The sequence below is a fragment of the Odocoileus virginianus genome, chromosome 25, assembly GCF_023699985.2.
Source record: "Odocoileus virginianus isolate 20LAN1187 ecotype Illinois chromosome 25, Ovbor_1.2, whole genome shotgun sequence".
Taxonomy (NCBI): Eukaryota; Metazoa; Chordata; class Mammalia; order Artiodactyla; family Cervidae; genus Odocoileus; species Odocoileus virginianus.
The window spans coordinates 50,744,080-50,761,523 of NC_069698.1; the positions used below are offsets into that span (position 1 = coordinate 50,744,080).

General features: G+C 40.1%; 2 protein-coding genes across 4 annotated transcripts in view; one reads left to right on the forward strand and one right to left on the reverse strand.

Moving 5' to 3' along the window:
• The window catches only part of SON (SON DNA and RNA binding protein), a 30,311-nt gene extending 23,283 nt beyond the window's left edge, over nt 1-7,028 (forward strand). Inside the window, exons 9-12 of one of the 3 annotated variants that reach the window (XM_020892619.2) lie at nt 3,836-3,983; nt 5,273-5,344; nt 5,447-5,562; nt 6,084-7,028. In XM_020892619.2, the coding sequence (XP_020748278.2) occupies nt 3,836-3,983; nt 5,273-5,344; nt 5,447-5,562; nt 6,084-6,242 (495 nt within the window). In that variant the 3' untranslated portion in view covers nt 6,243-7,028. Of the gene's footprint in view, nt 1-3,133; nt 3,214-3,835; nt 3,984-5,272; nt 5,345-5,446; nt 5,563-6,030 lie in introns of those variants that run through there. The other 2 variants (XM_020892620.2, XM_070455185.1) reach the window with 2 other exon arrangements.
• Nucleotides 7,029-7,230: 202 nt separating this feature from the next.
• DONSON (DNA replication fork stabilization factor DONSON) lies at nt 7,231-17,250 on the reverse strand. Its single transcript, XM_020892632.2, has 10 exons — nt 16,876-17,250; nt 16,056-16,136; nt 14,765-14,968; nt 13,667-13,845; nt 12,281-12,459; nt 11,558-11,639; nt 11,345-11,449; nt 10,324-10,522; nt 8,950-9,162; nt 7,231-8,034 (listed from the first exon to the last, which is right to left on the reverse strand). The coding sequence occupies exons 1-10, from the start codon at nt 17,191-17,193 to the stop codon at nt 7,897-7,899; spliced, it is 1,698 nt and encodes a 565-aa protein (XP_020748291.2). The 5' UTR covers nt 17,194-17,250; the 3' UTR covers nt 7,231-7,896.
• Between the last annotated feature and the right edge of the window lie 194 nt (nt 17,251-17,444).

A 17,444-nucleotide genomic window follows, 5' to 3' on the forward strand; every position in this document is an offset into this window, starting at 1 on the left:
GGTTTTTAAACTGTGTTTTGAATGCTAACAGTGTATCTCAGCGACTGTTCAGAATATTCTACAGTTCCTGTTGGACAACTGATCTTACGATTTCAAAGCAGTGGTTCTCAGATTTTTTCTCATCATGGGATACTTTATTACAGGTTCATTTTTGGTGAATCACTGCCCCCAAGAACCTTCTGCCACTTGGTTTTCCATTCCTTTATTCCTTTGCCCTTCTTTCCCCTTTGCTTAGTGCCCGTCCTTCCTGTAAGTGCCCTTGGCCCCTAGTCCTCACTCCTGTTGCAACCTCCAGCCCCAGGTCCATGTGGTTATCCGCTCGGTTACAGCAAGTGGTTGGGAGCCCCCGTCAGCGCTGCATGTGGTGGTCTTGCCAGGGGACTAGAAGGATGGGAGGGGATGGCTGAAGTGTGGGGTGGGCGGTGCTGAAGGGTGGCGAAATTGGCTGGGATGTGGGTGGAGACGACTTATCTGTGGACCACCATTTAGGCCCTGGTGGCCTCTGGTGATCCACAGGTTCAGTTTGAGAACTACTGATTCCGTGAAAAAACAGGATATGTAAGACGTAAATGCGAGGGAGAGGACGGACGCCTCGCGCTGTGAAGATGTAGGTGCTCCTGGTTTCAGATCTCTGCAGTGAGACGTGTGAACTCCACCTACGGCTGCCTCGTTGCTGGGGGAGTCTTAGGTGGTCACCAAGGGCTTTCTGAAGAAACGGGCTCTGGCGAAGGGATGTGGCTTGGTTGGATGGGTGATGGGAAACTTTGTTTCAGGAGTATTGGCAGCATAGCAGTGCTGAAACAGGGAGGCTGCCTGGTCTAACGGATTGGGAAGGTTTCTTAATCGCGCTGTACTCCTGACTCCTGTTGTGATCGTGGCAAGTAATTACTTGGAATTTCAGTTTCCAAGTGCCTTCTTAACTGCCTCTCGGGGTGCTGATCGATGTCATGTCATGGGGATAGAAAACTGCTGAGTGCCAGTGAATGAGCTGATTTTTTCTGAAAAATCAGATTTTTGATTGCTTTGGACCTTTTAATCTCATAACATTTCTTTTTTCAATTTTGATAGCATTATATCTGGTGATCTTATTAACAAATTAATATAAAGCATACCCTTACTTTGCCTGCCCCCCTTTTTTGGAGCGGCAGAATAGTTGCACTGATATGTATGATACACTGTGGGTACATAGTCAGATTGGTTAAAAAATGAAAGTAGCTTACTAGGGGTTGGTGTTGGAAAAAAAAAGATGAAAATTAGCAAAATTAATTTTGGACTAATTACAGTATTTAAAATATGAAAGTGATCGATGTAGTGCTTGAAAAATGGCTTTCATCTCATTGGGAATAACTAAATGTACATAAATGTCTAACAATTTTAATTTAATACTATCTAATGGTGAAGCTGAATACTCCAAATTTCAGAAAGTTATACTTGAAGCTTTTATGGGTGTTTAGGTACATAATAATTGAATAGTCATGTACACTACTAGGTAGAAACTTAAGAATGTGATTCCATTGCAAAGTGCTGGTCTTCATTTGTACATTGAAGTTCTGATAGATATATATTGCTGAAGACTTCTAAACATCACATAACTTTTAAAATGATTAAATTGGGTTCCTCATAAACTTTCCTTTTTCTTTTTGATTGCTAGTCCTTGTAGACAGTTGGCAGATTTTAAATGATTTACATCATTTAAAGTAGCTGTAAATCATATTTCATAAGTTACCACAAGATAAAGATGTGTTCATTCATCGCACCAAATTTTTGAATAATTACAGAAAGTGCTTTCAGGAAACTTCTACTTGTGTGTTGCTGAAAAATACATGCTGCTAATATCAATTAAGGCAAGAATAATTTACTCAGAAAAATGAGCAAAAACATGGACAAAGTCATTAGGCAACGATAATCATTTTTGTGGTCAGATATCACAAACTACTTGTTTCATTTAGAAAACTTTCTCAAACGTTCATTCATACGGTGTTCCTTGCCTTGCTGTAGGGCAGCACCCTCTTAATGTTAAGGACTACAGGGAATGCCAGCATTCTCCATATTCTTTTAGTTTGCTGCAGTATACTCTTGGATGAAAAGGAATGAGTTTTATTAGTAGTAAGAAAAAATTCCAATGGTTGATTTGAAAGAACCTTTATTTTCTGAAATGATTTGGACATGACCTGATGAATATTGTTTACTATTGTAGTCTTACTAGATTAATTAGCTTTTTGTTGAACTGTATATACACCCTGGTGTAAAGAAACTTTTGAAGATAATAGCAAATGGAAACAAAATCTGAAACCTGCGTTATTTGGGGATTTGTGTTATACTCTGCACAGTTGCCCTTTTTTTTAGGAGTGTTTCCTGGAAAAGAGGGGCGGATGAACCTGAAAGTAAGTAAAAGTCATTGTAGGTGTGTAGAAACAAGGCAGTTGGTCCCCAAGCATCAGCTAACTTTTCTCTCTATACATCAACACTGCATGGCCTGCACCACGTCAGGAACTGAACCAGGGCTATGTTTGTACCTCCACAGCTGCCTCCTTCCATCAGAGCACCGTGTTGAGCTTAATGTCTGGTCACATACCGTTGGCATGTCATACCATTGGCATGTTTCCTCCCCAGCTTATAATTAAATAGCTGGGGAGGGGGCGAAGTATACAGTTTTACTACTGTGTAAAACCAAAATTAAAAATTTAGTAGTAATTTATCAGTAGAGGAAGTGATTGTACTGTGTCCAGAGCTTCCAAAATATTTGACTCCCTCTGTTGATAAGTTAAATGACTTTTGCTTACATTTGCTAGAGAATCTAAATGTAAAATACTTAATAACACGGGGAAACAAGACATGATTTGGAGATTATATTTTAAATGTTTAGAAAATGACCATAAAGATCAACAGTAGAATTCAGTCGTTTATTACATATACATGGATGCCCTTTAAAAAGAGGCATCACTTAATTTCTTAACGGTGTGAAAACAATTGACTGTTGACCATGCTAATTATATAGTCTTTTACCTCCTATGACATTAAGTGGTTTGCTGCTTTGATGGAAATTATGGTTCAGTGGGTTGGATACAAGAGAGATGATTGTTCACAGAATAACCTGTGAACTTTCACCCCTCTGTATGGAAACTTGTTTCAGGGCCAAATCCTTGTAGCTGTCTTCTTGCCCCGGTCAGTGCCAGCCCTACTATTCACAACACTGCTGCTACCGAGGCCTAGGTATGTAAACGTTTAAGGAGTTTTTTAAAAGTCTTTTAACATCAAGCTAGGTTTTAAAAGAATTCAAATTCAGTTTGGTTTAATTACAGGGTATTGTATGTGTTATCTTTTTGCTTCATAGGGATTTTCTAAGTAAAATATTTATACTTATGGTAGATTGGGGGAAAAAGCTTTGGATGATAACAGTATGCTGCTTCAGTGTTCAAACTATTTCTAAATGATGGCTGGGCTTTATTCATTAACTAGGTACACCTGGGACAATTAATATTATTGACTGTTTTAACATTGCCTTCTTTTTATTTTGCAAGCTAAGAAGAGATACCAGTGAACCTAAATAGTGGACGAAAACAGGAGTGTTCTTTTTTTTTTTTTTGGAGGGGGGCACAAGGGCCACTGTTTTAAAACTGCCATTCGACTTATTTGACTTTTAAAATACTGTTATGTTTATATGAAAATAATTTAGAACATACACACTACAGTATGTATATAAGTATAGAAGCATTTAATTGCTATAACAGATCTAGAAGTAAAGTAAGCTTTCTTTCTTGAAAAAGTTACACTGAGTTTGTAGCCAAATTCTAACTATAAAATGGGGATATTTTACCTTTCTTTCTTTGGATAGGATCAGTTCTTAAGAGCAGCCCCAGTAACTGGAGGGATGGGAGCCGTTTTGATGAGGAAAATGGGCTGGAAAGAAGGAGAAGGATTAGGAAAAAACAAAGAAGGAAATAAGGAACCTATCCTAGTTGATTTTAAGACAGATCGAAAAGGTAAGATCTTTTATTTTTTGTAGAATGTTTATTCTACCTCCTTTAACATTTAGGGTTTCATTACTATTATAAATTCATAAGTTCTTCTGATGTCAGGGATCTGGAACTGGGGGCACTTCTTATAGTACATATAGTTAGGAAAAAAATGTTTAACCCATTTTGAAAGCTTTGTACACATAGTAGGTGGAGTCGCTAATTTTGAGGGTAAAAGGCAGCCTTTGTTAATGTGTAATACATGATTTAGGCTTTTAATTAGATTTCATATTTAGAAAGTAACTATGTTGCCATTTTGTTCTATATTGGAGTGAATTTATTATAATATTGTTACTCAAAAATAGACTAGAAATAACACAATCCTATAATGTAGTACTAGTGCAAACATTAATTTAGAAAGAGAAATTGAATGTCACACTGACATTGTACTGCTTTTATACAGGCTGAATAGATTCTTTGTTAACAGAGGGTAGTTTATTGGTAGAAAACATCTGTGGGAACACTGCATAATTCTAGGGAATAGTCCTTTGGAATTGTGCAGCATGGCCTAGTTTTGGGAAAGCATAGTGGCAGAATTTGTGAAGAATTCTCCCTAGGCTAAATGGAAAGCATTGATTTTAGATAGTAATATAGCTAAGCCCCTTTTGGAAAGGGAGGCCGAGGCTGGCATCTCTTCAGTACATATCACATTTGAAGTCAGAAAGGGCTTGTTTGCTGGAATGGAAAGCATTGATTTTAGATAGTAATGGAGCTAAGCCCCTTTTGGAAAGGGAGGCCGAGGCTGGCATCTCTTCAGTACATATCACATTTGAAGTCAGAAAGGGCTTGTTTGCTGGAAAAAGAAATGGAGAGAGCCTTTTTACTTTTCCCACTTGTTTTGGCCTAAAGTCCTTGAATTTGGGGGAGCATACTTAAACTGAGCATCATTTTTTAAGGGATGAGAAACCTTTAGAAATCACTTGCGAATAGCCACTCTTTTTTGGCCACTAGTTTTTAAGCAGATCTAGAGCAGTTAATTATGGCAATTTATATATGTATTCACATATTGTTTTTCTGAACATTTTTATAGTTTCTAATAAGATAAATGAAGTTTGGATATATGTATAGAAATGTCAAAACAGATTTGTGTAGAAATGAAGAGTAGGGAGTGTCTGTTGAATATTCTGTTTGAGGGCATGGATTGAGGTTAAGGTTCCTACAGAGGGAGTAGTTGTTTTGCCATATTATAATTTTAAATGTTTTGAAATTTATTCATTGATCGTTGATTTTTTTTTTTTTTTTTTTTTTTTTTTAAGGTCTTGTTGCAGTAGGGGAAAGAGCACAAAAGAGGTCCGGAAACTTCTCTGCTGCAATGAAAGATCTGTCAGGTGAGAGTATGATTTTGAATTTCCTCTTGTCCCACCCTCCCCTTGAATTCGTAATTTGTTGCCACAGATGTGGAGATAATTGTTTATTTTTTTTCTCTGCAGGCAAACATCCTGTGTCTGCCTTGATGGAAATCTGTAATAAGAGAAGGTGGCAACCACCTGAATTTCTCTTGGTCCATGATAGTGGCCCTGATCATCGCAAACATTTTCTCTTTAGGGTAAATATGAATTTTTGCATTAATTGTATACATCAGTTAATTTGATAACTTAATGTTAGAGGGTGAGGGATCAGCATTCTGTGATCACAGGGTAATGTTTCTGGGCTGGGAGTGTGAATATGTGTGGGTAGAGTGGTAGAAGTTATAAACATTTAAGTATGCTTCCCTAGTTTTTCAATATTGGAGGGAAAGATGTGGGCACAATCTGGTGAACAATTTGTTGACTTTTTCTAGTGGAACATGGGGAATTAAGTAGTTTTTAATCAGGTTTTTTCTTTCCCTTCAATTTGGAGACCTGCTTTTAAATTTGCAGTCCCTTTTCCCAGATGATTTGCTTCTCTTGGGTTGAGATTAGACTCACATAGTATGGGTTTTGTAAGTTATTTTTCTAGCATTTAGTGAAAAAAATACAAAGCTAATAGATAATAAAGTTTGATGCTGTTCTTATTGTATGTTTTTCTTGAATAGGTATTGAGAAATGGAAGCCCTTACCAGCCCAATTGTATGTTTTTCTTGAATAGGTATTGATAAATGGAAGCGCTTACCAGCCCAGCTTTGCCAGCCCTAATAAGAAGCATGCTAAAGCCACAGCAGCTACTGTGGTTCTTCAAGCAATGGGCCTTGTACCAAAGGACCTCATGGCTAATGCCACTTGCTTCAGGAGTGCCTCACGTAGATAGATTGAGGTTTTATATTAATCATTTCAGATAATTTTACTCTGCATCAAAATGTATTTCCTCTTTAATGTTGTAAATATTTGGCAATTTAAGACATTGTGTAAAAAAAGCAATCTGTACAAACATCTCCAGGCTTTGATTTTTGTACCATGGAAATTGTATTTAACCATACAGGGTTTTGGTATGTTTATATTGTTTACCTTAGTGATGTATTTGTTTAAGTGGCTAACATCCAAACGACTGTTTGAAGGCATCCGTAATCTTCAGTGTGGAATGTTAAAAATAACGCTTTTATACTGTATTTTGTACTATGATGTAACTCCCCTTCCTTATGGCTAGGCTGCTGTAACACTTGCCTGTAATCAGTGAAGGGCTGTGCACCTTGTACTAGTTCACAATGGGTTCTGCTGGACAGATACTGGGCCAGTGTTATTGCGTTAATCAAGCAAGATCTGTTCCGCAGGGCTAACGCCACCACCTCCCCTTTCAAATTTTGTAGAGGTTATGAAAAAGACAGTGGTTGTTGTGTGACGATGAGCACTGAGTCCTGCGTTTCTGTCAGAGCCACTTGGGCCGTGATGAGAAGGGAGTAAAAATGAAGTCTGAATAGAATTTTACCGCAGAGGCCAAGTACATTTAGTATGGCATTGAGTTGTGATATAGTTTTACTTTGATGTGCATTTTGAATTTCAGCTACACCTAGATAGACGTAAAATGATAATTAAAATGCTGTAACCAACTTATCTAATAAAATCGGCACCCAGCCACTATTTTGTTGACTATGAGAAAGTTTAAGTTTATGTTAATTTTTAGGGTCTGATAGAATATTTCATGTGTATTACAGTGGTATTCATATGCTATGTCTCTAAACTTTATTTTCAAAAGCTTAAGGCCCAAATATAAACTTCTCTGGAATAAATGTGGTGTTTTATTTTCTGGATTACAAAGTGAACACATAATTCTTCTCTAATGTTACTTCTTTACCCAATGCTTTTGATTTCTAAGCACTTTTATTTAAGAAAATTTTAATTATATATGTATATATATACACACAGACACACAAATAACCTACAAGAACATATTAAATACTGCTTTGTCATGACAGTTGAGCAAACTTTACAACCCTTGACCCTATTCTATACGAATATAAAATACCCTAATCGGAATGAACATGCATTAAAACAAGTATTTGAGAACAGAGGAATCATAAACAGGCAGGAAAACAAGGCAGAAGCACCATCAGTCAGCTCAGATAAGCTGTCTCCTAAGTCAACTGTTAGTTTTGCCCCAATGCTGTTACAATGTCTCAAGATAATTGATACTAAGCCTCAATTTCCATTTGCAATGAAACACTCATTTTTCTACCCAGTTTATAATTAGATTAATGGATCTAGAATTTTCATTCAAGTTTTAAATAAGTTTTATCTTCATATCTGAATAGTGAATCAAAAGAGTAAAAACAAAATGATTTTAAAACCTTAATCCTATTTTTATGCTTAGTGCATGTAATAAAAAGTTACTGTGAAAGGTTAATATTTGTAAACATCTGGATAACTTCCAAAGTGAACTTTAAAGCCAAAGGTATAATAAGAATCTTGGAATTTCCTTGCTAGAAGGGTTTTTTCCTCACAGATTCCTTTTAGGCTTACTTTGGTGTTCAGGATCTCCAATTATAAATGTAGTCACTCATTTCCACATGCCGTAAGGACAATTTCCCCAGTATCGGTGTTTGACAAAGGTGGTCCAGAGTTTTAGGGTGCAATCCACAGTTGGCAAGCTCCTCGTGAATAGCCTCCTGTGAAAATTTGTAAGGAACTCAGTAAAAAGCATGAGTATGAACAGATGAGTTTTTAAAATTACCATGGGGTCTTTGACAGATGCCTCATTCATGATTATAAAGGCAAATTTATCATGATCAATAGCTCACCCTGAGAATTTCTACACAATGGCAGCATCCCAAAATACTAGTTTTGGTTATTTTTATAAGTGGCTAACTGATAAGTTTAAAAGGTCTTATAAATAAAAATCTACATGTTCAAAATTAAAGGTAAATATACTTGTTTTTAAAATGTGTGGGATACATATCTAGAAACTTCTGTATCACCTGAAACTTAACAAGTAGCTATTCCCCCCCCTGCATCTAAGAAAAATTTAAACATGGAAAAAAGGCACAGGGGTTAAGTAACATCCATAATTATTAATCTTCCAATAATAATTTATAAAAGGAATCAGGTACTGTTAAGTTCTGCATCCAAAAGGACAATGAAAATAATGTGCCTTTTGTTAGGGAAGTTCTTTAGTAAATGTTTCCTACTACAGCGTGAATTCATAGAATTTATCTCCTCAAAAAAACTAAGTCATTTTCCCTTTCCTTTTGCTAATTAATACTTAGTACAGTTTAATAACTTAGAACACCAGTTTGGCTCATCACAAATGACTGATTTCCTCCATCCATGTAGTTTGAGGGCTTCTCTGATAGCTCAGTTGGTAAAGAATCTGCCTACAATGCAGGAGACCTGGGTTCAATCCCTGGGTTAGGAAGATCCCCTGGAGAAGGCAAAGGCTACCCACTCCAGTATTCTGGCCTGGAGAATTCCATGGACTTATGTAGTCCCTGGGATCGCAAAGAGTCAGACACAACTGAGCGCCTTTCACTTTGATGTAGTTTGAGAAGACTACAACTAAATTTCTTCACCAGCTGTCTACTTACCTTATCTAGTACTTCATCCTTTGGTGGGCAGATGTTAAATACAGCAGTTGGCTCATGTGTGTACAGTCCTGCAGAAAACGACCCATTCTGTGAAGACTGGAGTAGCATCGTCACAGAGTGTAGAGAATGAGGCATAATGGGGCCTGTAATCTCCAAGCTAAACTGATCTCTGTATCCAGAAAGAGCTTGTGTCTTCACATTGACACTTCGAGCCTTCAAGAAAATTTTAAAGAAAGTTATGGTACCATCTCTCAAGCTTTTGTCCCCAGTTAAAAATGTGATCAATAACTTCTCATTTGGGCATCCCTCTCTAACAGTTATGGGACAAAAGTACTTTATAAGGTCCACCACAAGAAAGTTTCATGAGTAAACCTGTTCAGAAATTCTCAGCTTCCAGCATCCTCTCCTCCAAATTATTAGACTGTCAATGGAAGTACTAGTTCTAGGGAAAATAACTTCCAGTAATGGTATCCTTTGTGATTTATTAACACACAGTCAATGCATAATATTAGGAAAATGAAAATTAAGATTCTGTTGCTGTTGTTCACCATGTAATTCACATCAAAACTGCATGTGTATTTCTTCAACAATATGGAAACAGTTTCTTTTCACTTAACCATGATCCAGTTTTTGAGACCTCCTATAATTAGAACATGGGGCTTCCCCCATGGCTCAGTGGTAAAGAATCCACCTGCCAAGGCAGGAGATGTGGGTTTGATCCCTAGGTCGGGAAGATCCTGTGGAGAAGGAAATGGCAACCAACTCACAGTATACTTGCCTGGAAAACCCCTGGACAGAGGAGCCTGGTGAGGCTGTGGTCCATGGGGTCAGAGCGCTGGGCACACTCAGTGACTAAACAACAATGATTTAACGGAGCACTCTTGGTTGGCACTGTTCTTTCAGTGCTTCAGAAAGACGAAATGAAATTAAGCAACTTTTCCTATGGCAATAATTAAAATACAACATTTCAAATAATATAGTTCATATAATTCCTTTGAGACAACTTTTTATCAACGAATATTTTTACTCGCAGGAAACAAAATGTGCACCATATAAAAAAGTTGTGATTTAGTCACTCAGTTGTGTCTGACTCTTTACGACCCCATGGGCTGTAGCCCTCCAGGCTCCTGTCCATGGGATTCTTCAGGCAAGAATACTGGAGTGGGCTGCCATTTCCTCCTCCTGACCCTGGGATTGAAACCCGTGTCTCCTGCATTGCAGGCAGATTCGTTACCACTGAGCTACCAGGAAAGCCCCTGTAAAGAAGTTCAGCTATTAAAAAAACCAAGAATTTATCCTATCAAAAAAGGGGGAAATACATCTTTAGAAGCTAGGTGATGACAATTAGTACAGAATTTCTTTCCTTTTTATTACCTTAAGCATTTGCATTGTGGCACCTCGGAAGGCTACTGGGGACAAGAGGGTTGGTGGAAGTCCTGCCTGTGGACCTGAGGTAGCAATTAAACTCTTACAGTTGATCAAAAAATTTAGCAGTGTAAAGGTATTCATTCCCTTCACAAACACAACAGACTCTGGTCTGTGATCCATTTGTACTTCATGTATCTCTTTACGCCTGAACATGACAATCAAGGAAATTACAAGTGCAAATCCCATACCAACAGTAACAGCAGTTATCTTGACTCACCAGGAACCCTTTTCCCTACTCCAAATGAAATGCTCTTGCTAATTCTCTTCACTGCAATCATGAAAGTGAAGTGAAAGTGTTAGTCACTCAGTCAGGTCTGACTCTTTGCGACCCCATGGACTGTAGCCTGCCAGCTACGGTGTTCATAGGATTCATCAGGCACGAGTATTGAAGTGGGTTGTCATTTCCTTCTCCAGGGGAATCTTCTCGACCCGGGATTGCACCCAAGTCTCCTGACTGCAGGCAGATTCTTTACCAACTGAGCCGCCAGGGAAGCCCTTGCAATTTTAAGGCATCCTAATAAAATCATTTCTTTATGACCATCTGAATTTGCTAGAAATTGATTCCTGAGAAAAATGAATTTCTTCTCTAGTCAAAAGTCCATTCCATTCCCCTCCCCAAATTTAACCAAAATGGAATATTTTTACTTAAAAAAACTTTAATTTTTCTTGTTTTATTGCTCTTAGGGGTTTGCTTTTTAATGTCATGTGGGAAGTAAGTTTGAATATGATCTTAAGGATACTTTAATAGTAAAAGGAAACTTTCAGTCAATATTACACTGCTCAAGAGAATTCTCTAGTGGTCCAGTGGTTAGGACTCTGACCTTCCACTGCAGGGGCCATAGGTTCGATCCCTGGTCAGGGAACTAAGATCCTACATCCTCATAAAAAAAAAACAAAAAACAATTACATTGCTCACTAACTGAATTCAATGAAAATCAATTTGAGTTAACTGTAACTGAAAGGATATAGCTTGATAGAAAGTACATCTGGTTTTTTAATTTTATCTTGCACACCCATCTCTTCCAGCCAGGAAAAACTTTCTTCTTCATCCTCATCACTGACAGCTTGCTCCCTAGGACATTGCTACAGTTAGTTAGGGTTCACATTTCATAAAGCTGTTTCCTCTACATTGAATCCTTAAGTCACACAGATGATGTAAAAGTTTATCTTAATCACATACTCCCCGTGTCGCAAGCCTGTTCCAGACACTTTCCTCTTCTCATGGCCATTTTCTTTTATTAAAGGCAGAGAAAACTCAATACCTATGTGAGAAGAGAAAAATGTAACTGTGTTTTATTTAATATACTCTGAAAGAATTAACAGTCTTGTTGACTTGTAGAGAGTATTTGAAAATGAGTTTCTACACTTGATCATTAAAGCAGTGTTTTCCATGCTTTCTTGACAGCAGCTCACAATACCTACATATCTCCTTGAAACAAATGGTTCAGGACAATACATATTCTCACTACACTTGGTAATCTTTCATCGAGTATATATTACTCTATTTCATTTTTTAAAAAAAGTGCTGAATACAAGCCCACTAAACAGACTTCATGATCTACTAATGTGTTGACAAAGTTTAAAGATCAAATTATTAAAAAAAAAATCAAGTTATTAGAAGAGTGTAGATAATTTGTACTATAAAAGAAATTCTACAGGAGTATATTAAGATTGGGACTTTCCAGCTTGACATGTTTAGAGACTAGAGAACGGAATGTAACTTAAAGCTATGTACATTGGATAACTTAATTAAATGCTAAGAAAAAAAATTTAAAAAGTGAAGAAATGAAGTAATTCTTAAAGTTAACAAGATAAAAGTGGTTAAAGATAATTCAACTGTTAGAAGACAGTTCAAATTTTTACTATACAGTTTGGTATTCTCACTTTAAAGGCATAGTTTTACCTTCATTTTTCATAGCTTCTCTTATACCTCTAGTTGTAGGAGATATGAGAGCCGTGATTACATCATCTCCTGCTAATCCTGCTGCACGGAACAGGATAGTAAACTGATAGGTACAAACGTAGAAATAGGGGCAAAGTTTTGTCTTCAGCAGGTTATATAGAGAAGTAAAGCTCACAGACCTATGAAGAAAAATATTTTTCTTTAGGCATTATTAAAATGTCAACTCACTGTTGAAAATTTTTATATCACTTGATCCTTACCTGATTTTAAACACAATTATTACAGGTAATAGTCTGAATTTTTCTCATGACACAGAACTTGGCTTTTTAAAGGACTGAAATTGGTCACGGGACTCACTGATGAATTTTAAATACTTTAACAAGTAGCATTTAACATTTAAATGCTTGCCATTTTTTCTTTATAGACAAAGCAGTTGATATCAGGTTGCTGACTTTTAATAAGCAGCTTCTATTGATGAGAAGGGACACAGCCATTAACAATAAGTAATATTAAAGAATTATGTCTCTATATAGTCATCAAACACTTATATATATTCCATAACTACATAAAGAGAGAATAAGCTGGGAATCCCCTGTCAGCCTAGTGGTTAGTACTCCTGGCTTCCACTGCAGGGTGCATGCGTTCTAACCCTGGTTGGGGAACTAAGATCCCACAAGCTTTGCAATGCAGCCAGAGGGGGGGAAGAAAAGAAGTGAATACGAGCTAAAGAAGTAAACAATTTGAGAAAAAAAACTCTTGGCAGGGAGTGGCCTGCACTATGCAAAATGCAGGATCTCAGTTCCCTGACCAGGACTGAATTCAGGCTACAAGCCCCAATCAGTTGACTGCCAGGGAATTCCCCAAAGGTAAACAATTTAAATCAGTTTAAATTGTTAGCCATGGCTGTTATTTTTCAGTCACTAAGTCACGTCCGACTCTCTGTGACCCCATGGACTACGCATGCCAGGTTGCCCTGTCCTTCACTATCTTTAGGAGTTTACTCAAATTCACATCCATTGAGTCAGTGATGCTATCTAACCAATTCATCCTCTGCTGCTCCCTTCTTATGCCTTCAACCTTTCCCAGCATCAGGGTCTTTGCCAATGAGCCGGCTCTTAGCATCAGGTGGCCCAAGTATTGGAGCTTCAGCATCAGTCTTTCCCATGAATATTCAGGGTTTATTTCCTTTAGGATTGACTGGTTTCATCTCCGTGATGTTCAACGGACTCTCAAGAGTCTTCTCCAGCAGTTAATCATTAACATTTTAATAATTCAGAAGGACAGAGAAATCCATCTACTAATGCCCAATCACACATCATAAATAAGGAAAGAATACTGCTAAAATGAAAATTCACTATGGGATTCACGAATTTTTATTCATCTTACCAGTCACTCATTAACACGTGTTGCAGGGTCTCGTCGTTTAACCACGGCGCTGTCTTTCCAGCCATTTTTCTGTCAGCCCCAATGCGAGGGAACAACGGCAGCCAAGACACGGCAGGGTGGAGCCAGTAGATGAGGCTCTGCTGGAAAGCACAGCGGAGCTCAGCCGAGAGTTTGGGATCCTAAAATCCAAAGATGACATCGGACAGTTTTTGCCCCATTAGAAACACAGAATTTAATTAAAAGGACACTGAATATACCAAACATTTATTCTTCTGTAAGAATGTGTTAATAACAGTTACAGAGGCTAAAGTGTAGTTTACTATTGTTTGGGAAAACCTTCCTTGCCAGCAATTATAGTCTGTTAACCCACAAATCAGAAAGGACACCTGGACATAGAGAGAAACATCTGCCTGTCTCTACCAGCCTTGAGAACAATGATGATCATTTTTTACCACCAGGGCAGCGGTGCGTGTGTGCAGGTACCACTGTATTCAACTCCTTTGCCTCAAAACTCTTTCAAAAGTAGCCAGTAAAAACCGATAGTCCCAATCACAAATCACCAGGATCTATTGATTAAAAAAGAGGTAACCAAGGTAATCTTTTAACCTAGTCTGAGTTGAGCTGCTTGAAAGTAATGGTAATTACATTTGTAAAAACCTTTCTAGAACTCATTAACTCTACTAAATTTACAACAGACTGTCTCCCAAGCGGGTAAGAGTTAACGCATTTAAAAAACGCAGTATACAGTCTATGAGGAAACCAGTAAAATCTCTTTGCAATCCTACTCCTCAATTGCTTTTCATTTTTTTTTTTTTTTCCCGCAAAAGGCCTTATAAAGAATAGTTTAGTTCAAACAATTCTTGCCTGCAACAATGAGTAAGTCTCAGGACAGGTCTATAAATCTAACAGTTACTCAGTATGATTTAAAGAAGTATATGAACGCGGCATTTGGAAAATAAAAAAATTCCCCATGTCTCTGTGTCTTTAAATGTCCAAAGAAAAACTTAATGGAAGGAAATATCACTGACAGTTTGCAGAGAAGTACTTTTTAGACTTCATTTGTTACTTTAAAGCATAGCTATTTTCTCACAGGATTACCTGTATACTTTGAGGCAAAGTAACTTCTGTTGCCCTGCAATGCTGGATGATACCTTGAGCCTCTTCCTGGGCTTTCAGATGATCTGCCCAGGTAAAGGGTTGAGAAGAGGTGAAAAGGAGTCGTGTTTTAATGCTCCAGTCCACAGGTAACTCGGTACTTTCTGAGGGTGGAACAGCAGATTCGGAGAATGATACATGAGGAGTCTTTAGAAAACAAAGAACACGAAAATTAGTAGAGCACCAAGGGAAGAACCCTCCAATCTACAGGAGTCATCCACTAGACATGCTTATGATTACTGAAATCTCAAAATGTTATGAACTGTACAATAGATAACACTGAAAATTAACTACACACTGTGAAAATGTCCAGAAAGAGCTACACTCAACCATTAACAGTGATGTTATCTCTGGGAAGTGGGAATTTGTTGTTGTTGGGGGTGGTGGTAGTGTTGGAAAAGGCAGTGTTCACTTTCATTATAGTTCTACATAGTTTAGTCACAAGAGAAACACTATTTTCATGATTATAATTTTTAAAAATCTGCTATTGATACTGCTGTCAAAGCATAAATCTTCCAAGCATTTTTTCAAAAGCACTTTTTAGCTTCCAAAACTCTGGAACCAGGGCTAAGCTGCTCCTTGCAGGTAACCTGGCCTCTAAATCATCCTCTAAGGCTGATATAAGAAGCATTTGCTGACCTCAAAAATTCCTCCCAAACTGTCTGCTGTCAAGTCACTATTCTCTGTATTACAATGATTTTTTTTAAGTGATGTTATTTAAAAATAATAGGAAAGGGGGAACTATTTCCAAGGGATCTGAAGGCAATTTACTTGCAAGGAAGGGAAACTGGGTCTTGGGGGAACTCTTCTAGCCTGCTCCCCTCTGGACAAACGTCACCAAGGAAGTAGCTGAGGAATGGGGTCAAGAGGAGCGTGTGGTGTTGAGGGGGTAGGACAGAGGTTCAGTGATATGCCACCACCTGTGGAGCTAATCTGGGGATTTGGTTTGAAGATTCAGGGTGGGATAAGCCTGGAGGCACTAGTTCTGAGTGATGCTTTGGACTTGTCACTACCAATGAAAGAATGAAAAAGAAACCTCACCTCTCCATCTGCTTTAGCACTGGTACCATGACAAACTGTTACTACTACATCCTACATCCTTTACCAAGGCTGATGCCGGACGTCCTTTCACGTCTAGTAGAAATGATCACACAAGGCTCTCTGGTAAACGGTTTCTCAAGTAAAACGCTTCTCAGCAGTCTGAATTTATAAAAATATACATTCTAAGCATTACCTGGTGTAATTCTGTAATGGCTGTTCTTTCAGGAACCTTCTCTTCCCAGAGCAAATCATTTTCTTGATTAGAATCTAAAAACTGAGGTGAAAAAAATGGTCCTTTTAAATTCTAAATGGTGCTAGAGTTCGCTTTAAACCTGCAGAGCTTCACCTGGCATACAAGTTTCTCAGTCAGCCCAGGAGCCCAAATCAGTGTGACAGAGCGTGTCACTTCAGCTTTGTGTCTGAACTTTAACCATCAAAACGCACGGGGAAGAAGGCAGGTGGTCTGCACAACTGGTAACTCAATAATCTCCACTCAAAAGATCCAAAAGGTTTTGGAGTAAGACAAATCATTTATGGGATAAATTCTGACCCCCTGATGAATCTTTACCATTCCTCCAAACCCAGAATAATTTGGAGGACGGGAGAGGCACTGAATGCCGCAGGGAAGAGGGTCCTGTATTCTTCCCCAAACGGGGGCCTTCCCCGGTGGCTCCAGGACGACTCCGAGCCACGTGCCCACTGACCTCTCATCCTTCTCACTCCACGGCGACCGCCCAGGCTCCGCAGGCCGGGCACCGGACGGAAGCGCGGGAGATGCAGGGTCCGCTCCTCGGGACCGACCGGCCCCGCACGCCCCGCGACCGCTCGCGGAGCGACCTTCACGCCGCCCCCCACTCCCCACCCCCGGGCACCCCGAGGCCGCGGGCGACTTCAACTGCGCGCCCATTTCCCTCCAGGGACGCGAGAGCCCGCCAGCCCCACTTCACGGCCGAATCGACCCCCGGACTGTTACGAGCCCCCAACCCTCGGCTCCCAGGCGCGAGGACACTCACCGGGCCCGGCGCTTCCTGCTGGCCGCGGGGCGGGCCCTCGAGAGGTTCGGCGGCGGCCCGCGGCCGGTTGTCCAGGCGGGCGAAGGGGTTCCTTCGGGCCCCGGCCGGGCCGCCGCCGCCGCCGCCGCCGCCTCTGCCCGCCGCCGGGAATGGGCGGAGAGGCAGCCCGGCCGCGCGGGCAGCGCGGCGGGTCGCCGGCTCGGGTCGCTCCGCGGGCGCCGAAGCGGCGCCGAGGCTCCGACCCCTTTTTCGTCGGAGCCGCAGTGTCTCGGGCGGCCTTTTAAAACTGGGCGAGTAGCCGGGTACCGACAGAGCCATGACGCACGGCGGAGTCCGAGGGGGCTGACCCGACGAGCGCTTCCCGCGCGCCCGGGCTCCGCCTCCGCCGTGACCCCGCCCCCGAGCCGCTCACGGCGCGTGCGCGGCGAGGCGCTCGCGCGGGCCCGCCCCCGCCATGTTCCTCCCGCGGCGGGAAACGCGCTGCTGTCGTGTGTGTCCCAGGACGTTCCCCGGGCGCGCCAGCCTGACCTCCCGGGGCTAGGTGGCTGGGAAGCACGCCGGGAGAGCCG